The sequence below is a fragment of the Neophocaena asiaeorientalis genome, unplaced genomic scaffold (genome assembly GCF_003031525.2).
Source record: "Neophocaena asiaeorientalis asiaeorientalis breed wild unplaced genomic scaffold, Neophocaena_asiaeorientalis_V1.1 scaffold191, whole genome shotgun sequence".
In the NCBI taxonomy this organism is placed as follows: Eukaryota; Metazoa; Chordata; class Mammalia; order Artiodactyla; family Phocoenidae; genus Neophocaena; species Neophocaena asiaeorientalis.
This window is the reverse complement of record NW_020175105.1, coordinates 2,401,773-2,427,704: the sequence shown is the minus strand read 5'-3', so window position 1 is coordinate 2,427,704 and position 25,932 is coordinate 2,401,773. Positions and strand designations below refer to the sequence as shown.

At 47.9% G+C, this 25,932-nt stretch overlaps 1 protein-coding gene across 2 annotated transcripts in view; it reads left to right on the top strand.

Moving 5' to 3' along the window:
* Positions 1-25,932, top strand: part of COBL (cordon-bleu WH2 repeat protein) — a 171,603-nt gene that overhangs the window by 91,691 nt on the left and 53,980 nt on the right. Inside the window, exons 7-8 of one of the 2 annotated variants that reach the window (XM_024764376.1) lie at positions 16,125-16,263; positions 19,167-19,337. In XM_024764376.1, the coding sequence (XP_024620144.1) occupies positions 16,125-16,263; positions 19,167-19,337 (310 nt within the window). The remainder of the gene's footprint in view (positions 1-16,124; positions 16,264-19,166; positions 19,338-25,932) is intronic. The other variant, XM_024764377.1, reaches the window with a different exon arrangement.

Here is a 25,932-nt window from a genome sequence, read left to right as displayed (position 1 = left end):
CTTTTGTTTTTTCTCATAACTTTCCATGAAGCATGCCCAGTGTTTTTCTTTCTGGAATTACCAAAGATGGTGATGATAGAAATTGTTTTCCCTGGCAGCGTGCCTGCTCCCACCTGTGAAGAGGGCTTTAATTTTAGCTGATGGAATATAAACAACCAAAGGGAGTCATTTGGTTGACCTGAGGCATCAGAGTTTGGGTGGAGTCTTCTCAGCCTTTCTTTCTTTTTTTTCTTAAGGTTTTGTTTAAATTTATTTTTTGAACTGGTAATCCGGTTACATGTTTCAAAATTCCAAAAATATCAAAAGATACAGAGTGAAAATTATTCCTCATCCTTTTCCCCCTCACTTCTCCTCCCCAAGAACAAGTAGTATAGTAATATGTATGGTCACTCTGTACCCTTCAGATATAGTGTGTGTGTGTGTGTGTGTGTGTGTGTGTGTGTGTGTGTCTGTACATAAGCAATGGCTTCCTCTTTACACAAATGGAAACATACCATGCAAACTGTTTTATACCTTTTCACTTAACAATGTATCTTGGGGCTCTTTTCCACAGGAGTTCATAAATATAGTCCCCATTTTAAGGGCTGTGTAAAAGCCAGCCAGTCCACCATAAAGCACTTAGCCAGTTCTATGTGGTAGACACTGAGGCTGTTTCCAAATTTTTACTTTTAAGATCTCAGCCTTTCTTAGTAGCCTAAGAATAAAGCAGAATCCCAAAACATTGGATGGATACCGGAATTTCCATGGCCAAAACTATGGTGACCTTAGTCATCTAATGGTAGCAAATAACTGATAAAAATTCCCCACACCTTGCGCATAGGTCTATGATGTATGGCTTGTACAGTTCCTAGAAGGGCTCATTTTAGGGGTGAAATGGTTACATATCAGTTCAGCTAGAATTTGTGCCAACCATCTGCCCAGATGACACCCAGCCAGGATACTGCTTTCATCAAGTATGATGTTAACTCACACAGAATCAATGCTACTTTATTTAGAGTGACCCAAATTAAATGGTGGGATATCCTCTGACAGCAAGGTAAACTTTTGAAATTAAGACTGTACAGGGAAATCTAAGATTCAGGGTCCCCACATTTTATGTCATTGGTGATGGGGTGGATGTACTCTTTATCGTGGGATTTAGGGACCTCTGTAAAATCAGGATATGATGTCACCATCTCCTTGACCCCCCCCCCCAAATTCCCAGAAGGAAAGTCACACGTTAGTACTAATACCTAAGCCCTGGTTCCCCAAGGGCTCTCTCACCTGGGGAGGGTCTAGAGGGCAGGTGTTTAGACACCCCTGGAGGACAGATCGGCTCAGCAGACTGGAGCTGAGGGCTGTGTCTCCGGGTGCATTGGAAGGGAAGCATCCTTGAGAGAAGCACGGCTAAATAAATGAGGAAACGAGAAGAAACAAGCAAATCCCAATGGAAACATGCCCTTGGGGTGTCGACTGAAAAATAGCGCACAACCTAAAATTTGAGAATTATGTTACATGTGGCAGACAAAACTAAGGACTGAAGCCCAGGACGCAGCCTCTTGGGTTGCTCTGAGGGACTGCTCCAAAGAGGTAAGCGGGGAGCCAGGATATATAGGAATTTTTGCAACAAAGACCAGGTAGTGGGAACATCAAAAGATGACTGTTAATGAAAGAAAACCAGGCATCTCAAGTTAAGGAATTTAGCGCTTTTCTATGTATGGGAAGATGCAAGAGTCTGGGCTCACTGAAAGCATCCCTTTGTTCTGCACCTCAGCCATCTGGGGCCGGTGTCCTGTGTTTTCTCATCCTGAGTCCCCTCAGGGTGCACCGCTGGGGTGGGCTGCAGTGGCTGACGGCTGGATTGAGGGCATCCTGCTTCCATCCTGAGTTCCCTCAGGGCTCACCGTCAGGGCCGCTGTAACGTGATGGCTTGATGGCAGCAACATCCTTTGTGTACTGATACGGCAGCGACATTTCTTCACTCACAGGGGCCAGCCGCGGCCAGCTCTGGGGCTTGCGCATTCCTCGAGTGACGCTCTTTGACCTAAAGCCCCAGACTTGGAACTCTGCTTCCTCCTTGGATGCTACCTCCCCTTCCTCCCCTTAGAGGCACTGGCCGTGGCCAGCATCATTGCTATCTGTCTGGGTTCTTGCACAATCTCTGTAGGTGCCCAAAACAGAGCTGGGCCAGCGCAGCTGTGGGTGCGCTCAGCTCCATCACCTGGCCAGCAGGTTGGAGCCCCTCCAGGTGCCAGCCTGGTCCACACCGACCCGCAGGTCTGCTCTACGGCAGATCTCACAGCAGAGGTTGCCTCTCCCCAGAGCTCACTCTCCACTCCCATCCAGTTACCTCGGCTGCTTCTGCCAGAGGATTTTACTTTCATTTTCATCGAAATCTATTTGACGTATAACATCGTGCACGTTTAAGGTGCCCCGAGTGCAGATGTGATACATTTATATACTGTAATCTGATTGTAGCAACAGTCGGCACTTGCGTCCCATCACATAATTATCATTTCTCTTTTTCTTGTGGGAATAATCAAGATCTAGTGTCTTAGCAAGTTTGATGATTATCGTACAATGTTGTTGTCTATGATCGCTGCACTGGGTAGTAGGTCTCCAGGGCTTATTCATCTACGCTCTGCAGGTTTGTCTCCTGAAACTACCTCTTTCCTGTCTCCTCACCTCTCAGCCCCTGGTAGCTACCATGTTACTGTTTTCACAAGTTTGGCTTTTTTAGATTCCTTATATTCTCTGTCTGATTTATCTCACCTAGCATAATGCCCTCAAGATCCAACCGTGTTGTTACAAGTGGCATCCAAACGGCCAACAGACACACGAAAAGATGCTCCACATCTGTCATCGTCAGGGAAATGCAAATCAAAACCACGAGTATCACCTCACACCCGTCAGAATGGCTTTTATCAAAAAGACAGGAAATAACAAATGTTGGCCAGGATGTGGGGAAAAGGGAACCCTCCTGCACTGTTGGTGGGAATGTAAATTGGTGCAGCCACTATGGAGAACAGTATGGAGATTACTCTAAATATTAAAAATAGAGCTACCATATGACCCAGCAGTTCCACTTCTCGGTATGTTCCCAAAGGAAATGACATCAGTATCTTGAGATGTTTGCCCTCGCATGTTAATTGCAGGCAGGACATGGGACTGGAGGCATTTGCAGACTTTTGGGCAGAGCGTGGCCGGCTTTCCATGTGGAAGGGTCTGGGGTGGGCGCAGGGAGGAGGGACGGCCACACTTGTCCAGGTGAGAGATGAACGTGCCTTCAAGCGAGTGGTGACAGGGACACGGAGAAAGACCCGCCTGTTGAAGGGGTGTGGGCTCCTCCAGAGCACCTGGGGCATCCGGCCCTGAACCGCTAGAAACAGGGAGTGACCATTACCCTGGGGGAGGAGCGGGTTTGGGGAGAGAAGCAAGGGGTTGGTTGGGGACATGCGCAGATGCCCATGTCCAGGTGTTGTTGTCAGCAAGCATTTAGGTGTGTGGCCCTGGAGCTCAGGGGAGGAATTCAGGCCGAGCTGTGAATATGGGAGTCTCTGCACAAAGGTGGCGTTAAAGGCATTGAATCTGGAAGGAATCACCTTGAAAATTCTCTGGGGTAGAAGGAAGTGGCCCAAGGACCGCCCCTGGGGCTGGCTCAGGTCCCAGGAGCCCGAGGAGGAATGGGCAGGCAAAAGGCCCCCGTGAGTGAGCCCCCAGCCCCTCGCCTGTCCCCCTGCTGCCCCATCTCATGCTTGTCACACCCCCTGCCGCTGCACACCACCCCGGGCTGCCCGCCCAGCCCATCTGGCTCTTCCATGCTGCTCTGCTCTGGGTGCCCCGTTCCCCCCAGGGCCGGCTCCCCCTGCATGATGGCGTTCTACACCCGTACCCTGCCCGAGCTCGGCAGGCTCTGACCCTCCCGGTCACTTCCTGCGCCACATTGCTGAGCCCCTCGGCTTGCTTCCAACTCTCCAGCAGCCTTCCAGAATCTTCCATCCTAAAGCAGCCCCATGAAAGTTAGACCGTCTTAGGGTTGTATTTTCCCTTCTTCCCCGACGTTCTTCTTGGGAAGTCCCATTCGTGCTTCGCTTCGGTGCCGCTGCCGTGCGAGTGTCTCGGTGGGATACCTCCAGCCTGCCCACCAGAAAGCTCCACAGGCGTGGCCAAAACCAAAAGCCTTGTCTTCCCCCTAAACTGGTTCTCCAGGGGTGTCCCGTGTGGCAAGGACTGTCCACGAGACGTCTGGTCATCACCCACGTCCCTTCCAATAAAACCAGCCCCGAGGTCCTGTCTGTCTCGCTCACCTCTTATTCTCAGTGCCAAGTCAGTATCTGACACATAATAGGCACTTAGAAAGTCACCCAATGAGTGTACCTGTCCTAAGGGAAAAACAGATACTGGTTTCATCATACGGATGCTTTTGGTAACAGCATTGACTCAGTTGATGGATATTTGGTGAGCACCCAAAATATGCCAAGGACATTCCCAGTGCTAGTGAGACAGCAGCAAATCAAGCAGACAGTCCACCTTCAAGGCAGAGCGATATGCGGGAGGCCGTGGGCCAGCCCACTATGTGTCCCCCCCCACCCCTGCTTTTGTAAGCAGGTGGCACAGAGAAGTGTCAGACAGCAGTCAGCTCTGCGGCCTTCAGCAGGTGACTCAGCCCCTCCAAGCTCACTTCCCTTTTCTGGACAGTGAGAGGTGGTTTTGATAATTAAACAAGATAACGGGGCTGCATAGGAGAGCCTCGGCACGGCACCTTCCTCCCAGCACATAAGCTGGGAAGCATCATCGCTCTCTCTTTCATTAATCAAGGTGAGTCAGGTGGAGTCGGTCTTGAAAACATCATTCAACTTCTGGTCCTCTGCTTTCTCATGTGTAAAATAAGAGTTGGAATTCCAGCTCTAAGATTTTGTGTTCTTTGATGTTATTCAACTTGACAAACAGATATATATCACTTTCTAGGAGCATTCCTAGCAGCTGGGGATATTTCTGAGCACACATTTAATGCTTACGTGACACCTCGTGGTGCCCCGTGGGGTGGGCACTACTATTGTTCCATTTAAAAGCGGAAAGTGAGGCACAGAGACATTGGAATCCGAGCAAGCGTGTGCAGCTGGCTTAGATTTTGTGCTACTCGCAGCTCCCAGGGCGGCCACGCTGTTCTGCAGGGTGGTATTGTCAGCGCATGTAACCTCCGGAAACCTAACTAGGAAGGCAGAGCTTGACTACGTTCTCCGGGGACCCCGCCATTCCCTGTAAGAGCTGAAACCAAGACTTGGGTCCAGCCAGGTCTGGTTCTGGGGGTGACCTCCAGCTGTCCGGGGACCCACTGCATTGTCTGCCATTGACTCGGAGGGTGATGATGAGGATGAGAAGGTGCAAGATCTTGGTAGAAGCTGCCCGCCAGTGAGGACAGCATCCTCTGTACCTTTCATGATGTGACTCACTTAATCTTCCCAGTCACCAAAAGAGACAGTAACTATTTTCATCCCTGTTTTACCAGTGGAGAAATTGAGGCACAGAGAGGTTAAGCAACTTATCCAATATTACACAGCTCATGGTGGAAGCAAAACTCTAACCTGGCTTTCTGCCTCCAGGGTCCAAGCACGACCACCGTGCTACGCTCTCACCTTGCTGATATATTTTTCTAGGCTGTTCTTGTTCGTAATCCTCGTGCCCATTCTCTTAAAAGTACAAGTGTATTTAAAGGAAAATTAGATGGAATAATCACCATGTAAAAGGAACAGTTGAAAATGTAGGTTTAAATTTTAATCCGGAGCAACCCCATTATACTATAAAGTTGGCATCCTGGTGTCCCTGGAGAATGAGAACATGATAAAGAAATAACTGACTTAGATGACTAAGGATTTATCCCTTAAAGTATAAGTCTCTTTTCTGTAGAAGTTATTTAAGCAGTACAGAGGGAAATCTTTCTAGACTGCATCACCAATTTTTCTGAATTCTCAGATCTGACACTGACTCCTCCCAGGAAACTCTGGGTTTATTGTTTTGTGGAGGTAAAATCGGATGACTCGACAGACAGAGCTTAGGCAGGAGCCTGGCAGGGGCGGCAGGGCAGGAGCCTCCTGCAGCTGACCCCGGACATGAGCTGGCAGCCCAGTTCTGCATGGTTCTGGTCTGAGTTCTGAAGAGGTGAGATTTCCAGCAGGCCAGATTCTTGCTGCATGAGATGCTTCGGGGATGAAAGGACACATCAGTCACAGCACCAGTTTTTCACACCTCATTCTGTGTGTGATATTATTGAATTTTGTTTTACGATAATGTAGGTGGGTGCAGATTTATAAACTAGCTGTCATTTACACTGTAAGCTCGTTTAATCACTTTGGGGGAAATGAAGAGCATGTAAAAAATTAAGCCCAGGTTGATTTAAAATAAAAGCGTGGGGCTTCCTTGGTGGCGCAGTGGTTGAGAGTCTGCCTGCCGATGCAGGGGACACGGGTTCATGCCCCAGTCCGGGAAGATCCCACATGCCGTGGAGCGGCTGGGCCCGTGAGCCATGGCCGCTGAGCCTGCGCGTCTAGAGCCTGTGCCCCGCAACAGGAGAGGCCGCATCAGTGAGAGGCCCGCGTACCGCAAAAAAATAAAATAAAAATAAAATAAAAGTGTGAAAAAGTAAGCCAGGAAACTCCATTAAAATAATAGGGACTTTTAGATTTTGAAATCAAGAAGCCCTTAGTATGGCACAGAGTTAGAAACAAAAAGAAAAAGAAGGGGGCACCTGACAGCTTGAATTAGATAAACTTTCACATTCCAAATAAAGTAAAAAAAAAGCAGAACATTAAAAGGCCATAAGGAACTAGGGAAAATATTCACAACATATTTGTATTTCACGTACATATTGATATTATTAAGAAAAGGCTAACACCACAGTTGCCAGAAAAAGCTTAATGGATAGAACTACAAATTCTTTCTCTCACACAGACAAAAGTAAACATTAAAAAATCATTTTAATCATTAAAAAATGCTAATCCTAGCATTTAAAGAATCTCAATTTTAAAAGTTATTAGGCATTAGAGAAATGCAAATCAAAACTACAATGAGGTATCACCTCACACCAGTCAGAATGGCCATCATCAGAAAATCTACAAACAACAAATGCTGGAGAGGGTGTGGAGAAAAGGGAACCCTCTTGCACTGTTGGTGGGAATGTACATTGACACAGCCACTGTGGAGAACAGTATGGAGGTTCCTTAAAAAACTAAAAATAGAGCTACCGTATGACCCAGCAATCCCACTACTGGGCATATACCCTGAGAAAACTGTAATTTAAAAAGACACATGCACCCCAATGTTCATTGCAGCTCTATTTACAATAGCCAGGACATGGAAGCAACCTAAGTGTCCATTGACAAATGAATGGGTAAAGAAGATGTAGCACAGATATACAGTGGAATATTACTCAGCCATAAAAAGAACCAAAATTGAGTTATTTGTAGTGAGGTAGATGGACCTAGAGTCTGTCATATAGAGTGAAGTAAATAAGAAAAAGAAAAACAAATACCGTATGCTAACACATATATATGGAATCTAGAAAAAAAAAAAAATGGTTCTGAAGAACCTAGGGGCAGGACAGGAATAAAGATGCAGACCTACTAGAGAATGGACTTGAGGACACCAGGAGTGGGACGGGTAAGCTGAGACAAAGTGAGAGAGTGGCATGGTCATATATACACTACCAAATGTAAAATAGCTAGCTAGTGGGAAGCAGCCGCATAACACAGGGAGATCAGCTCGGTGCTTTGTGACCACCTAGAGGGGTGAGATAAGGAGGGTGGGAGGGAGACTTAAGAGGGAGAGGATATGGGGCTATATGTATACGTATAGCTGGTTCACTTTCTTATACGGCAGAAACTAAAACACCGTTGTAAAGCAATTATACTCCTATAAAGATGTTAAAAAATAATATAAATAAATAATAAAAAGTTAATAGGACACTTTTCATTGACTCTGATAAAAAACTGGAAAGGTTGTCTCTGCTCTGTTGTTGAATGCAGGGAAGAGGGTGTTGATGAGGGGTTAAACTAATGCAGCCTCTCTGAAGGTCTGTTGGGCAACATGTCTCATGTTTTTGATTTAAATTTTATTTTATTGTCATAAGAACACTTAGCATGAGACCCACTCTCTTAAATATTTAAGTGTACGATACATTGCTGTTGACCCTGGGTGCAAAGGTTGTACAGCAGACCCCCGGAGCTCACCCACCTTGCGTGACTGAAATGCCTATTGGTTAGTGGCTCCCCAACCTCCTCCCCCAGCCCCTGGCAACCACCATTCTACTCTTTGTTTCGATAAACGCAAATCAAAACTACAATGAGGTATCACCCCACACCAGCCAGAATGGGCATCATCAAATAATCTACAGCTTTGTAGATTTTTGTTTCGATAAATTCGCCTATCTCATTAGATCCCTATGTAAATGGAATCATACAGTGTTTGTCTTTCTGTGTCTGACTTATCTCACTTAGCACCACGTCTTCAAGTTTCATCCGCCTTGTGGTATATTGAAGAATTTCCTTCTTTTTCATGGCTGAATGGTCTTCCGTTGTGTGAATGTACCACACTTTCTTTACGTGTTCTTCTGTCGATGGACATTTAGGTTATTTCCACATGCTGGCTATTGTGAATAATGCTGCGGTGAACGTGGGAGCACAGATATCACTTCGAGATCCTGATTTCAATTCGTTTAAAAATGCTTTGCTTGTGAGCCAGTGATTTTATGGAGCCGTATCAGAAGGGAACAAAGTGGAAACAGATAAATATATAAGGATCCTCTTTGCAAGTGTATTTGAAAGAGCAATGAATTGGAAAGAACAGAAATGCCAAACCTTGAGGACAGGTAAATATGGGTGGTCCATGCAAGGGTGGGCCCTTCCCGTCCTCAGGACTTTGGAGAGATCCGCACCCAACAGTGGACAGCATCACAGGAGAAAAGAGCAGTTGTCATCAAGAGAGCATGTCCTCATTTTTGTACATATTCATATATATAGATACACAGAGAACACACTGAGGGGACACACATCAAGCTGAACAGAGGTTATCTTTTGGGGCTAGAGGTGAGGTAGGAGTTTCACTTAGTACTTTATATGCCCCTTTATTATTTGAACTGTTTTTAGTGCTCACATGTGACTTTCATTTGTCAGAGTGAAAACAATAGAGTATTTTCATTTTGCACAACACAGAAATGAGAATACAGGGCCAGGGCTGTGTTGTGCTTACAGGCTCTCATATTTGTCAGTTCCTTCCATAACATGCTCCGTTTATATAAAATGCCTGCTTCATTCTTTCTTGTGTTCAACACACATTTGATTCCTAAAGCGCAAAAGCCCTAGGCTAGGAATTGTGGAAGTTCAGAGACTAATAAGTCATGCCCTTTACCGTGCACAGCTCAGAGGCTAACAGGGGAGCTGGGCATGGCAGCAGTGAGCTAAAACCAAGGGAGGGGCAGCTAAGGATGGTCCTTCGAGTAATGCTCCCCTCCTGCATCCGGGCAGGAAGAGGGGCTGACTAACTGCCACCCAGGGCACTTCTGGGGTCTTCTCTGAGAAGTAGCATTAAAGAGCGAGGGAGATTTCAGCAGGGGCAGAAGATTGATAGAAGCGTTGGGAAAGGAAGGGCATTCCAGGCTGAAGGAACAGCTTGAGAAAAGGCAAGGAAGCAGGGACCCAGTAGAGCACAGTCAAGCCCACATGAGCCATCCGTTCAATGGGGCTGAAAGAAATGCCCCCGGTTTTCCTTCTTTCACTTCTGTGTGCCTGGTGCCTAGCATGGAGCTTGGTACCAAGTACCCATGTGCTTGGAAGGATGGATGGATGGATGGATGGATGGATGGATGGATGGATGGATGGTTGGATGGACAAATGTATGGATGGAGGAATGCATGGATGGAGGAATGCATGGAGGAAAGAATGAACTAAAGAACAAATGAACACATAAGTTGTTGCAAAGTGCTGAAAACCATACCAATTTTATTTCAAAACATAGACAGACCCTCAAATCTAGTGACGTCTCCTGTAGCTAAACACTTGAAACCTAGAGGAATATGTCCACTTCCTCCAAGAGTAATGTGAAGATGTCTATGCATATAGATGAGAACTATAAAGGAGCGTGGAAAATAAACACACACACATAAACACAGACACCACCACCACCACCCCCCCCACACACACACCGTCATTCAGTCACTTTTGATTATGTTCCTACCAAGTGCTTCGCCCTGAGCAAGGTGCAGAAGCCAAGGTGGGGACAGTGGCCCTGGGTTTCATGGTAAGAGTCCTACTCAATCTCTTTACATCAGCACTTCCCTTCCCTCTTAAACAATTTTCTGAGTCTAGTCACATTACACGTGACCGGCACAATGAGATTCAGAGACCAAAGCAGCCACAGTGGAACGGATGCTTTCTAAAACAACCAAGATATCCAGGGCTCTGATTCTGCCATTGGGGAACGCTTCCTGGCTACTGGTCAACAGAGGGGATGGAGGGTAAAAGTAGCCCTGCCTAACCAAAAGTGGCCACGGCATGTCCTGGTTCTAAGAAGGAAAACAGTGGTAGGTACAAGTTCTAGAAAGTCAGCTGGACTAGGTTTCAAGTGCTCCTCAAAGGATGTGCTGAAGATAAGCGTTGGGCCTTAAAGTAAAGCACAGGTTGGCTTCTGATGTATCTATCCAGCAGGTGGATACTGTACCACGTGGAACAGTGAGGATTCCCTGGGCTTTAGTTGCTTATGGAATCCTAGGAAAGGACATTTCTACTCAAAACTGAAGGAGTTATTTCTTCCACACCTGAGGAGAATGGTTTAAACCAGTGTCGAATCTCCACTCTGCCCACTTGTTAGCTGTCTGACCTTGGGCAAGTAATCTTCTACAAGCTTTAATTTCTTCCTTTGTAACACAGAGGTAGTGAAATGACCTCTCTGAGGTAGTCGAACGAGATACTGTTGGCACCCTTAGTAAATGTTTAATAAATCTCCGTTGCTGCCCATGGTAACAATATTTTCTAGAAGTCTGTAAATACATCTACCAGAACACTTTTGTTTAAACACCTTAAGCTAACAAAAGCTGCAGAAAAAAACTTTTGCCCGTTGGATCGTGTCTTGATTGGAGTCTCAGACTTTGCCAAAACACTTAGCAAAGACATTACCTTAATTGATCAGAAATAGCCGTGTGCCGGGAAAACACAGCGTCTCCGGCCATTGTTTGTCGAGTGGCTGTGATTATCTCTGGGAAAGTGACAGCCAGGGGCAAAGCTGGGCCGTCTTGGCAAAGGCTTGAGGGTCTTGATGTTTCTCCAAATCTTGTAACAAGGAGTGAGCCAGAACTTTCTTTCAACGGGTAAAACTGCTTTTCCAAGCTGGTGAGCCAGAATTGCTTCCGTGATCCATTTGTTTCTTCAATTCTCTCCCACTCGGCGTTGGCACTCGGCAGAATCCGGAGCACGTCATTATTATACAGACGTCAGTGCGAGCTTAGCGGGCACTGATCAACCAGCGTGAACTCACAGAGGAAACCACGTCCCCAAGTCAGCCCCAAATTACAGCTCTTGGCAGTGTCTCCAGCCAAAAGAAGATCATGTAATGTTATAGAATTCTCTCTCCTTCATTCGATGGTGGACATCAGTGTGAGGTCAGGAACTGCGCAGATACTAACAGAAAAGTGGAAAGCTTTGACAACCATTTATTTCAAAAAATCCTGGTGACTTTAATCCCGAGCTCAGTGCGAGGTAACCACGTGACAAAGATTCTTAACACTGGGAAACAGTTTTTGAATCTGATTTTCCTCCAGCCTTACATGTGCCTTACCTCAGAGGTTGCAGTCAAGAAATGTATTGGAAACTCAAAAAAGGAAAAGAAGAGAAAGAAAAAGCCATATGGGAAAGATAGAGGAGGTCTACAAAGTTTAATCTGTCATAGCCAAAACCACAGTCTTAATATCCCACCAAAGAAAGAGGGGGTGAATTGAATGAACTGTGGCTGGAGGAATCCATGCAGTACTGGGCAGCCTGTAAAAGATATGGGAAAACGTGGCTGATGGAATGAGCTAGTCTAGCTCTCTCCTCTCAAAACCCCATTAAAATGAATAAAAAGCATTAGTCCACGACGGCAAAGAGAAGGGGAGAAGGAACAAGGACGGTTGTCAGTAGACACTTGGAACTAGAATGAGTTGATGGTGCTAAATTCCTGGCAGAGCAGAAGAAGTTGAGAGGTGCAGGCCGGGGGGAGAGGCCATCAGAAGAGGCCCGGCCTCCACGAGGCTCAGGACAGTGGGTGCGAGTCCTCTGCACAGCAGTGGGCAGGAGAGCTGCTGACCAAGGACGGGCTGTCTGGCTGTGAAGCAGCAAGGCCTCCAGGCCCCACCCTGCCATGGGCAGCCGCAGGTCTGCCCATGAACTTCAGACAAGAAAGAAGGAGAGAGACTGACTCTAGGACGTCAGGGAGCCCTGAAGCCCAGCGCTACATGAGAGCCCAGGCCTTCCCACTGGACCCTACTCTGCAAGGCCAGCTGCCACCTGCAGGCAGGAGGTTGGAAGAGAGGATCCTACCAATATGGATATTTGGGGATTCCCCCAGTGAGCTCACCAGATCTCTTCCCAGGTGCCCACACGGAATCCCATGAGTGTCCACAGACCCTGTCCACAGAAACACACTTAATTAGGATCAGTTGGCCAGGCATCACCAGAAACTGAGGCAAGGTCAGGATGTGACAGACAAGAGCCCAAGACAAAGAGAGAAAAAAGGAACTTGGAGAAAAAGTGTGTATAACAAAAGAAAATGAAAATAAAGACACTTTCTATTGAATTATAGTTGATTTACAATGTTGTGTTAGTTTCAGGTGTACGGCAAAGTGATTCAGTTATATATACTTTTTCCAGATTCTTTTCCCATATAAGTTATTACAAAAATATTGAGAATATTTCCCTTGTTGTTTATCTATTTTACATATAGTAGTGTGTGTGCGATACTCCCAAATTCCTACTTTATCCCTCCCCACCACCTTTCCCCTTTGGTAACTGTAAGTTTCTTTTCTATGTCTGTGAGTCTGTTTCGTAAATAAGTTCATTTGTATCATTTTCTTAGAGTCCACATATAAGCAATATCATATGATATTTGTCTTTCTCTAACTTACTTCACTTAGTGTGACAATCTCTAGGTCCATCCATGTTGCTGCAAATGGCATGATTTCATTCTTTTTTACGGCTGAGTAGAAAGACGTATTTTTAAAGATATAAATTAACAGCCTCAGAGAGAAAAGAGAAGAGAATGTATCCAGGAAGCATACATGAAGCTATTTCAAAAACTATATAACAAGAAAGAGCACTTGGAAATTAAAAATATAGTAACGGAAAATTTAAAAGCCAGAAGAGTTGGATAATGAAATAAAGGGCATTTCTAAGAAAGGAGGGAAAAATGTTAATTAGTCAAGAATATTCAAATATGACACAAATGAACCCATCTATGAAACAGAAACAGACGCAAAGACATAGAGAACAGACTTGTGGTTGCCAAGGGGATGGGCAGGGAGAGGGATGGCCTGGGAGTTTGGGATTAGCAGATGCAAACTAGTATATATAGGATGGATAAACAACAAGGTCCTACTGTATAGCACGGGGAAGTATATTCAATATCCTCTGATAAACCATAATGGAAAAAGAACATAAAAAAGAATGTATATATAACTGAATCACTTGGCCGTCCAGCAGAAATTAACACAACATTGTAAATCAACCGTATTTCAATTAAAACAAAGACTATTGAAGAAAAATTGATTTAGAACTTTCAGCGTTCAACTAATTGGAATCCAGAAAGAAAGGAGAAAAGAGAAGGAAGAAAAAAATCTTTGAGGAAGAGTACTAGAACATTCTGCAGAATCGCAGGATGTACAGATGGCCGGGGTCTGTGGATGACCCAGCAGAGGGTGAAAGCAGCTTCACCCAGGGCATGCCAGGATGGTCCAGGGCTCAAGGAGTGAGAAGATGCTCAAGCCTGTGGAAGGAAGGAAGACAGCCAGCCAGCCTGGGGCTGGGATGGGGGCGGGTGTGCCCACTGCAGGGTTGCAGGCTGGAAGACAGTGGAGTGAGAGCTGAGCGTCCTGAGAGAGCTTTCCGGTGTAGACCTCACAGGTACCATGCTGACTGCTCGGTGTACGAGAACACAAACATTTTTAGGTTTTCAAGATCTCAGAATTTTACCCCATACCCATCTTGTCTCAGAAAGCTGGTAGAAAGTGCCCCCCTAAAATGAAGAAGTGAATTTTAAAAAGGCATAGGATCCAGGAAGCAAAGGATAAAAAATCTGGGCAAAGGAATTTCCAGGAAACTCAGTGAGAAGAAAAAGTAAGAAGATAAATCAGTTATCAAGTTCACAGCAAACGAAAGTTCATCTAGAAAGAAAATGTAGTCAACATACACATATGTCTCGGCCGCAGAAAGTTGCTCTTGAAGAAACTTTCTGTTTTCATAATTATAATATCTATTAGAACTATATGGATAACTAAATAGTGAATGTTAATTTGAATATTGCACTCTATCTAACTTTTTGTCAAAGACTGGGGAGGAGAAGTATGTGTGGGGTCGTGTGTCTGTGTGTGTGCCTGCATCTCAAAGAACTTCTGGAGTAGGAAGCCAAAATCCAACATGGGAGAAGTCAAGAAACAGCAGAATAAGCTCATTATGTAGAAAAACGGAGTAAATGCTAGACGAAAAGTAGTTTGAAGTGGCTGCTGTTGGAGTGGGCTAGGAGCTGTGGGTTTGACTCTAAGCCTTGTGGAACTGTTTGCCTTTTCATGTCCATGTTTTTCATAAAACATGGAATTTTAAAGGTATAGGAGGTGGTTATAATGTATTGTGGTAGAAGGATAGAAAAAATATGGCTTTTAAAAGAAAACAGAAAGACCAGAAAAATGTATGCCAATTGTTAGTAGTTAACCGAGTGTCAATTAAGGGATTTTTTTTCTTCCTTTTATAATTAAAAAAAAATTGCAATAGATATGTATTACTGATGAAGTTGTAAAAGACCTTTTACACACACACACACACACACACACACACACACACAGCACCAGGTCCGGCCCAGCAGAGTAGGTTCCCCTCCTTGAGAGGAGGAGACACGCACTCCATCCACTGTGAACCTGAGCTGATAAACCAAGGAGCTCCAAGAGAAGGACTCGAGGCCCAGCAGGTGGTGTTGGCAGCACCCCTCCCAGGACGAGCACTTGAAGGACCAGGGCCTCCTTGGACTTGGAGGTCCGAGGCTGTTGTAAGCCCCCCAGGGCAGGAACCAAGCACAGGCATCTTGCCGGCCCTTGCACATCCTCTGCAGGTAGCGCGGTGCTCTTTACATGCAGTTTCATCGGTGAGGGTGGAGGCAGGAAAGCTTCGTCTGTAGCGCAGAGGAGAGGAACAGTTTGCGCTCTTTCGGGAACAGAGACCTGGAATCAGTGAATCCAGCCTTGCAGACTAAACGGACTTCCCCTTCAACAATGAGACCTGCTCGATCCTAACAAGCCACCGTTAGAAGCTGTGCATCTGTCATTGTTGAGTCTCCCAGAGGAGCTGGGTTTCCGTGCTGGGTGGGAGCGTGGTGTCCCATATGCCCATGTCCCATGGGCTGGCAAATCCATTGCGGTTCTGGGTGCGGGGCGGTCGGCCTGTGGACAGTTGCTACCCTGGCTGAAGGGGCAGGAGAGCGAGAGAAAGGCTAAGGGTAAGGCCAGAGATGCCCTCTGTCCTTCCTCTGCAGGGGCCCTTGGTAAAGCTTCCAGAAGGAATAGTTCTTCTTTGCATTTAAGTGAGAGCTCAGGATCCCGTTTCTCATAGTTATGCTGAGGAGAGATTTCCAAGTCTTCTGATTTGCCTGGAGCCCCTAGGAAATACGGGGCAGAGCCCCCGCCCCCTGCCACCTAGGGGTCTTGGGGGGCATCTCTGAGCATCCCCGGACCCCCTCAGGGCCACTCCCGGGCAACCAGCAAGCCCTCACACCCATATGCCTCCACCACCTTCCCAGGAGCCCCAGCAAGGGGACCGGCAACCTGCCAGCCCTCCTCGGAGTACCCGTCACGCCGGCCAGCTCCCTCACGTGCACAGCCACCCTCACGCTGACTGTTTGTCCTCCCTTGTGCTTCGCAGGTGTCTCTGGGGTCACAGATGGACTTACAGAAGAAGAAGAGGCGTGCACCAGCTCCCCCTGCACCCCAGCCCCCGCCGTCCAGCCCGCTGGTGCCCCCCCGCACGGAGGGTAGGGAGGAGGACAGGAAGGGCAGGACGGGTGAGTGATGGCGTCCGCGCGCCTCTGGGTGCTTGGCCTGCATCTCAGCACTGCTTCTCACCCCTGCCCTGGCTTCCTCCGTGATGGCATTAACTCGGAAAACATTTAGGCTAAAGAAAGGAAGTCTGGAAATGAACGGTTGTGAGTCAAGGACATCCTACAGGCATAGTCTCTGGGGGTGATGCGGGCGTTTAGAAGGTGGGAAAGGCGTGCTGGTCAAGGAGGCTCGGGAGAGTGCGAGTGATGGAGAGCTGGTGAGTGTGGCTGGGGGACGGCGCCTCCCTGACCGAAGGGGATGAGTCCCAGGATGGCGCCCGTGGATGCTGGTGTGGAAGACATCTCGACCCCAGGGCGTTTATACAATAGGTCATGTGACAACAGTTCAGTCATCTTTTGAGCACCCTGTTTGAAATTGATCTCCACTTATAGAGCTTTCCTATATGGTATTCTTTGAGAAAAAGAGAAGCCAGAGTAAAGAGGGTGCAATCCTGGTGTCTGTGAGCAGAGACGTATTCGACCATGATACCTAGTCCCTCGTGTTACAAGGGAGAGAAGAGATGGGAGTCTCTAGGTCCACCAGCCAGGGATGGCCAATTTTATTCTAAAATCATTCAGTGTTTGTTGTTTCATTTATGTAGGGACCGAGATAAGCCCCTGACACAAGTGCTTCAGTCATCACAGGAGTGCCATTCAGTCTCCCGGGCAGCCTCACTTTTGCCGTTGATCTCATGGCTGCAGCCCCCAAAGGGAAAAGACGCCCAAGGATAAGTGGTCGCTCTGTTGCTCCCTAAACCTTTCGTAAGAGCTCCTCGGCTGTTGGTCAGCATTTTCCCCATGGCCAATACCTCGATTTTAATGTCTTAGCGTTTCACAGACTGGGAATCGATTTTGCTAAGGAGATACAGCCAATATTTCATGTGAGTCCATCGTCATTCCCAAAGGAGAAACTATCTGATTTGAAGGAAATGTGATCAGAAGCTCCTTCAAATAAACCTGGTTTTCTCTTTTTCTTTTTTCATAATGAGACTCCCATTCCACCTTCCAAGCTTTCTCCCCACTCTTTTCTAAAATGGATGATGAACTCAGATTGAGAGTCCTTGTTGAAATTCTAAGAAGCATCCATGGTTAGGGTAGTGTAGATGTGGTGAATCCTGCCAACCTCCAGGCCAGACAGCCCATTTTAACCCCGGGAAGGACCTCCCGATTCAGCCTTGAAGGACCAAGGTCTGTGTGCAACGCGTTTGGAGAGCCTGGCCTGGGGGTGGGCAGCTGGTACTCACAGGGGTCTCAGAAAAAGGGAGATGGGCATTTTAAAGTGAAAACGGTAGAGACAGTTCCCTCTCTAAGGAACATGCACAAAGAGGAGGTATGCATGGTAGTAACTGCTGTGGGTCTCTCTCTGGTCCATAGACTTCTGTTTTGTGGATTAAGGAGGAGGCAGGAAGCTCCCTTCCTCCCGTCAATAACTTTGGATATTTTTTGAGGTCAGCGGTCTTGGTGGCCATTTCAAAGCAGACTTCCGTCCCCATCAGAAATCCCCATGAGTTAAAAGTACAGTAATGAATGGCACTACAGCAGAACTTTTAACCGAAGTCTTGGCTTTAGGTTAAAAGATAATCATTTTGAAAAAGTAGCCCAAACCACAACAAAATACGCTGAGCTTCTTTGTGTATTCAGAACAGCTGCAGATAGAAATTGAAAATGTTTTTGGAACTTGCACCAACGTAGTATTACAGCCGGCTGGATTTGGGTCTCGACCGAAATTTCCTGGTAAACAAAAGGAAGCCTTCCAGTAGAGAGGGTATTCTTCTACCTGCCTCGCCCTTGGGGTTGCCTTGTCATGTCAGGTGCTTACCTGGGCCGAGCAAACCACACTCATTCAGACGCCTTGGCTTACGTGCACTTTGAGGGAGGAAATGATGTGTATATATGAGGAGATTAATATTTTTCCAAGTCTAAAGAACTATAAGCAAGAGAAGGAATAATGGATATATTTCTTGATGAAGAAATGATGTCTTAATATTTTTATTAATAGTCTGATGAAGGGCATGAAGTGTAGACTCTATTAGTTACTAGAAGATTCTAAACTTTAGAGCTTGAAGACAGTATTTTTTAAAGAAATGATCATGAACACAGTTTATGATACTAGTAACTCCCATCATTCGTTATATTGTCATTAACTTTCAAAAACTTTGTTAGCAGAAGATAACCATTTCTATAGAAAATGGTAAATAGGTCCCCAATGTGAACAGATCAAAGAGGGCTGCTCGGTTGGCCTGAGAGGTAGACTGGCCTGGGGGACATCCTCACCCTTTCTGCAGCCCAGGATCCTTTTCAAAACAAAGTTTAAAAACTGTTACCGCAGACAGTGGAAGAGGTTGATAGTATAAATGGGCTTCAAGAGGTAAATCAAATTAGGGGTTATTGGATCTGTAATAGGTAATAATAGATGTAAGCAACGAGAATAAGCTAAAAAACCTGTGAACCTGAAAAAGACTAACGTGAAGAAAAAGAGTTCCTTTGAAGTTGACAGAGCTGTTTAGGGACCTCTTAGTAATAATTTCAGCCTTTAAAAATACTTGTGCCTTTCAGAAACAAACGGCAACTGTGCAGCACATCCAAATTAACCCAAGGATGGGACCCCATGTATGTAAAACGTTAAAACTTTAGAGAGCTTGGATTTGCGGCTGGCTGTGTTTGGATTTGGTTCCAGGCGTGGCTGCATTTGGTGACGGATGAGGTTGGATTTGATGTCGGGTGAGGTTGGGCTTAGTGCAGGTGTGTCTGCATCTGGAGCTGTGAGGCGCTCTCGGTGTGGCTGAGTGATGGTGACGTACTTTCCGTTGGAGACAGAGGGCCTCTGGGCTTAACCTTCTGAAGTAATCCCTGTTGATTCCACGTAGGTGTCGGACGGCAGGTGCCACAGAAGCCTCCCAGAGGCACTGCTCGGGGCCCCCCCCAGTTAGTGCTTCCCCCACCCCCACCCTACCCTCCTCCTGACACAGACGTGGCAGAGCCTCTCGGCTTTCCTGGGGAAGGCGCTGTTTCCGAGGCCTCCGACCTGAGACCCACACGTACGTGCCTCTCGTTTCATCTGTGTCGACGCCTCACCTCTCTGGTCTCTGGTGTCGGCGCTGCGTTTCCAGACTTTCCATTCTTGCCTGGGGATGTGTGTGCCTCTTCCCTGCAGCTTTACTCTCTCAACGCTCAATGCAGTGTGTCCAGTTAACAGTGAATGCACTCCGAATGCCAGGCAGGCACCCGTGAAGAATGATTTAACCCATTAATCATTCATGTTGTGGTTAGACTTCAGCCAGAATTGCATCGTGTGGGTGGAGACAGCCGGCTAGGAGCAAATAAATGTCCCTCAAATTAGAACTGTCCTCGCAGTGCCCGCAGGTGGCCCACTCAGCACAGCACAGCACAGCAATGATGTGATCGTATAGGCTGTATTGCTAAGCTCGCTCAGGCCGGCTGTGAATGCCAAGGCGGCTGTGCTCCAGAGCTGGGGGGACTTAACGGACTAGAATCTTTGAACCCTACAGCCAGTGGCCAAGCTCCCGCAGAAGGGGAGACTGAGGCACCAGAAGGGGAAAAACAGCTTAATTTGAGTCTAGCAACAGCCACAATTAAAGGCTCATTTTGTTTCTGTTTCTTGTCACACCCTGTCTGAGATCAGGCTTTCTTCGTTGTTTCCTGGGATTTCTTTTGGACTTTAATAAGCACCATGTATAGCATTCCCACCTCCAGTTGGATATTAGCTCTATGTATTTCACCGTACACACACACACACACGCACACACACACACAGCACATCGAGCCTGGGTGCATCCCTCCGTCAGGATGCCTGAGCTGTGCTGGGTTATTGCCTTATAAAGCAGGTACCATCCAGGGCTGCATTTTCCCGATGGTGAAACGTCTCCATGCATTCAGCCCGGGGAACAGCTGGCGCCCACATGAGATATGCAGCCCTCTGGTTAGGAAGTCCATCCTCTTCCACCATCGAACCACTCGATCTTTTTCTGTCTTCTTTGGAAATGACAGCTAGCTCCCTGCCAGCTTGTGGGGAAAGGATTACTTACCAACTTTCTCTAGGCAAAATCATCCTGATTCATTTGATCTCTTTTCACAAAGACTTCTTTTCCATCCTCAAAATCTGTTTGATCATCTGGACGTTGGACATGCTTCCGAATGCAAATGAAATTTGTAGGGGATTCAGAAATGGAGGATTAGACAGATTAGTCGGAAGGATGACACCGAGGCTTAGACAGCTCTGGAGCTGTGTCATCTCTGAAGAGAGTGGGTTTGAAGCCCCACAGGCCAAGGCCGTGAGCTTTCAGTGGCCGCTCCCGTGGTCCTCACCGTGAATTGTCCGCCCTGGAGAGCCCGTGAGGGAGGAAGGGCTGAGGGGAGAGGGTGGCCCTTGGTAGGGAGGAGTGGCCACAGCCCAGGAGCTCAGGGGGCCTAACAGGATGGGACAGCCAGGCCCACGGACTGCCCTACACTTGACCTTATGTAAACCCTCAGACCCCAGCTTCCCCCGGGCCCCTGCCTGGGTTTGGGGAGACAGTGTCAGCGTGTGGCATCTGCTGGGGAGACCAAGGACAAGATTTAGCAGCTGCTTTTTTTTTTTTTTGGCCGCGCTGCGCGCCACGCGGTATCTTAGTTCCCCAACCCGGGATGGAACCCGCACCCCCTGCAGTGGAAGCTCAGAGTCCTAACCACTGGACCGCCAGGAAGGTCCTCAGCTTTTAAAGGCCTGCATCAGCCTGGAGAAGAGCTTCCCCCTGGGTCTCTCCAGCGCTGAGGAAATACATCGCATCCCCACCCTTGGGAGCCTTTCCAACAAAGGTCTGCGTAGAGAATGAACAAGCCTCAGACAGAACAGGAGACTCCTGTCTCCTTCTCCTGCCCCGGGACAATTCTCTCCATGTCTTCCTCTCCCCACGTGCATGTCCGAGGACCTTCTCCTGCCCTGGACATAACCCACCTGCCCACCTTCCCTTTTCATGCCCTCTCACACACCCACAGGAACGTCAGGAAGAGAGCACAGAAGCACAGGGGGAACAGACCGGGGCCCCGCAGAGCCTGGCCCGGGCATAGGGGGACCCCTCCCGTCCCCTAGCCCTGTCCTCCTGACCACGTGTGCACCAGGGGTTAATGCATCCAGCTCGGAGCTTTTATTTAGCAGGACCGTCCGGGGCATTGTTTACAGCAGGAAAAACTAGGATCTCCTGCCCAGCCAGGCAGAAAGCAGTTCACCTGTTTTGATTCAGGTCTTTAAAAAGGTGAGGGAAAACGACTCCTTTGTTGTCGTTTGTTTCCTTTCTTACTCCACGTTGAAATCTGGGCGCTGCTCTCCCTTGTCTCTGGGGAGCTATGGGCGGTAGGCACGTGAAGTGCCGGGTGTGATTCCCGCCCCTTGTGGGCGTGTGCACCTCACCTGCATGCCCGTCGGACTTGCATCTGGTTGCGGCCGTGGGAGCTCAGCAGGCAAGTTCATCCGCCAGCCGTCAGCTCTGTGTGTCTCCTCGTAAGTTCAGCAGGAGTTAGACCTGTGTTCTCTGGCTAAGAAACGACGTGTTAGTGGTGGAACTCAGACCTGAGTACCTGGAGGCCGGGCGAGTTCTCGCTCCACCCTCTCTGGGGAGACGCTGAGCCAGAAGCAGCTACATCACTGGCCCCTGGTCTCACTGCGGAATGCGTCCAGCAGGAATCGACATTATGGCGTCTTTGACCTTCAGCCTCTGCCTGCCCCCGACCCCGAACGTTCCTCCCACTCTGCCAGAGACTGCCACTGGGCACCTTTGGCTGTGCACCTTCTTTGTGATTTGTACCACAGGTGGCATGTCCCACTTAGGTCATTACAAAGAGGTAAGATACATTTTCTTGAAAACCAGTCAGCACAGCCAAAGATAAGATGGAAAGACTTAGGTAGCAGTGAGTTAACAGGAGCTGGATTTGTACGCAGATGTGAGAAGGTGGCAAAGAAGACATGAAACAGGTCCTCATACCACACCTCCTCTTTTGATCTCTCCCATTCCAGAACCTTCTGTTCCAGCCATCCCCCTGTCCCTGAGCCTTGCCTCCGCAGAATCTTGGTTCCCGTCCTGGTGCCTCTGCTGGTGTTCCCGTTACGGCTTCCAACCCTCCTTTCTGTCCCCAGCCTTCTGCCAGCTGACCTGGGCACCAGGTGGGCCCCAGGCCCTGACCCAAGCACAAGTCCTCTTTCCTATTTTTATGCTTTAAGTGTTAGCAGCGCTTGACTCGTGGCCATTAAGACCACGTTGACCTGGAACAGAAGCAAACAGGAGGAGACTTGTGTTCCAGGTCAGTGCCACATCTATCTGCATCTCCTGAGCTCTTTTTGAACCAATGTACGGTTTGTAGTCGGAAGAGGTAGAATGACCACCGCCCCGTGCATCTGTTCAGCTCCAAGAGGCCGCCTTCCACGGCCGGCCCTTGCGCCAGATCTGGGGGGACCCAGCCCGGATGTCAGATTGATGTGAGCTCCACATACCCTTGCACAGTCAGGGGCGGGGGTCTCTGTGCTCACCATGCTCCAGCCCAGGAGCCCTTTGGTCTTTGGCATGGCTACCCCTCCCTCCTGTTGTCCTCTAGGTGTTCATCCACTTCTCACCCCACTCATTACACAGGCCTGTGTGTGCTACCCCACTAGTTGAAGCTACTCGGAGGCTGTACCGGTCTTAAAGGGCATCTAGCGCCGGCACTGTGGTCTGTCTATAGGATGTTCCCATGGCGTCAGCACTGCATCGGAGACCTTGGCAGTCACTCCTTCAGCCTCCCAGCCCGGGCTTCCATTCCTCAGTTGTCTCCTGGTCGGGTCCGTCTGTCAAGACGGCCTGTGGTACCCTGGCTCCCGATGACCCCCACCTCCTGTGTTCACCCTCTTATGTAGCCCTCCCCTTGAACATGGACTCGTGTCTCATGAGTAGAATGTGTAGACTGTGGCAGCAGTAGCGGAAGTCACTTGTCACCTCTGAGACTAGGTGGAAACAGTCTGTGGGTTCCATCTGGAGCCTCTCACCTGCTCACCCCGAGGAAAGCCAGCGGCCGGGCTGAGATCTGCTCTAGGGAGAGTCCACGGGGCGAGGACCGAGGGAGTCTCCAGCCAGCAGCCCTCAGTCCACTGACCATGAGAGCTGAGTCCTGCCATGGCCACCGGGTGACACTGGAAGCAAAGCTTCCCCAGTAGAGCCTGCAGGTGAGATTGATTGCAGACAGCTGAGCCATCCCAGATTCCAGACCCACACAGACTATGAGATAAATCCTCATGCTTTGAAGTCTCTAAGTTTTGAGGTCGTTTGATCTGCGGCAATAGATAATCAATACAGGTTGCAAAACTCCCTTCTCAAACCTACTCAAACAGTTAGGGAATCTCTTATCTCATTAGGAATCCCGGTGGGACAGACTTCAGTGCTGAATCTGAGGCCTCGAGTTGCCATCAAGGCTTTCCCTAGATCATCTTTGGGGTTGGCTTCCTCCTCCTCCGGCTGGTACCTAGGGCGCCATGGCTGTTCCCTGCATCCCATCCAGACAGCGGAAGTCTCAGGGGAGGAAGAGAGACCATCTTTTCTAATAGTTTCATAGGAAAAGGGAACCTTTCCCAGAAACGCCCAGCTGCAGAGTTCCTCTCATGTCTCATGGACCAGGGTTGGGTCTGGGGCTGACCCAGCCCCTGGGTGAGGATGGAATCCCCGGAGGTGAGTCAGGTGCATCCTGACAGCTGGGGTGGGGTCGGCTGTCCCTGCGATTGTGGGAGTAGCTGGTCAGTACAGGAACTCTGCTCGCTGGGATACGTGGAGTATGCGCACCGCATCAGCAGCCAGCAGTGTTCACACACACGGGTTGTAGCCTGAGGTTTCCTTCCTGTGTCTGGAGAACATAAGATGCGTTGTGAGCAAGTGCAGAGGGATGATTGTGTGCCGGCCGTGAAGGCCAGGCGCGTGACTCAAAGCAGCGTGACCACACACCTGAAAGTCAGAAATCACCAGGGCACCGTCCTCCTTCGGGGACAGTTTCAGTTCAGGCCTGGCCCCCACCTCCATTTCCCATTTCCTGCTTTGACAAACCAAAGGAACTACTAGAAATGCTCCCGACGTTAGAAGGTGCTCACTTAGAGCCCAGAGACTAAAGGGTTTGGTTTCTCGATCATCTTAGTAGCCAAGAGGATAACAGAATAGGGTTAGTGAAGTTGGGTGTTCAACCAATCAATCTTTGGAATCCTGTATCTCATTTAAAATCACTTTCTGCTCTAAGAAGCATCATTTTCTCTCTTCCAAGGTGAGCTTAGCTTAGGATAGACAAAAGGCAGCCTCTTCAAAGTTGGCTAGGGCAAGTGTGAAGCTGGGTGGACTTGGCCTCTGCATCGCCTGGTGCGGGACTGAGGTCCCTTGGCCTGGTCCAGGCTGTCACTCTCTCCCGGGCAGCCACGGCCAGCCCAGCCTGTGGAGTCTGAGGTGGTGAATGCTTGGTGCACACGTGGGAGAAGAACGATTAGGCTGGGTGGTGTCTCAGCCTCATGGCGCAAAGGTCACCGTGAATGGGGCTTTGGTGATGTGTTTGAGCTTTTGTGGCATAATTGTAGCAACAGTAAAGAGTAATTCCTTGGCCTATGCTCTTCAATCTTTTTGTTTCTTATTAATAAGCTTCCATGTTAACTTTTAGATATCTAATCAAGTACACAGGTGCATGTCTAAACCAGTATAATTGTGCCTATGGATTTCCCCCCATAACTTTCTAACCAGCTCGCTCTGATTTCGGTTTTAGTTGAATCTTCGTTGTGAATCATGACGGTAGAGTCTATCCCATTAGTTGCACTGAATTGTTTGTTTACAAGATTTTCAGTGCTAGTTATGATTAAGTTATTAACAAGTTACTAGCTGCTTATTTTAATGACAAGACCCTGGGGATTTTAAAACTCAATGCACAGAGAGCTCAACTTACAGATCCTCAATTTGTCTTATATTTTTTAAATTAAGCTGTCCAGTGACTGTCGTTTTCTTGTACATTTTCCTACACCAGGCTTGAGGAAATCAGCCTTTCCTTGGTTATACTTTTCTAAGGTAATTGGCAAAGGATTTTAAAGGCAGAGAGGGAAAAAGGGCCATTGTCTCCTGTTCTAAATGACATGTACGGTTAAAGCACCACTGTGACAACTCTTGCGATGTTTCTAGCTGATTGGTTTTCAATTTGTGAACAAGTGTCCCATTCTAAGGAACTTTAAGGAAATTCTAAATTAGGGGAATAAAATTAGAGAAATAAACTATCCATTCTCAATTAGAAGATAGTAATTTGCTCAATATAAAATTAATAATAAAAATAATTCGCCTTTTAGGCAGTGTGACTCAGCAGGAGATATGAACATCTAGAAATATTTTGGGCCCAGCTCTGTGGTTTACTGGCAAAATGGCTATAATCAGATCCCCACACTCCCAGAGGAGAGCCTCACTAATGGCTGTGCCACGTGGCATGCGGGATCTCAGTTCCCCGACTGTGAGCTGACCTGAGCGGAGAGCTTAGAGAGGACAGGACAGGAGCTTCACTGATGCTCCTTATATCGGGACCAATAGTCTTTCAAGTCACCTGACATCTTACCTTACAATTGGAACCAACACTTGGCCCCTTTCCAAACAAAGTAGTTAATCC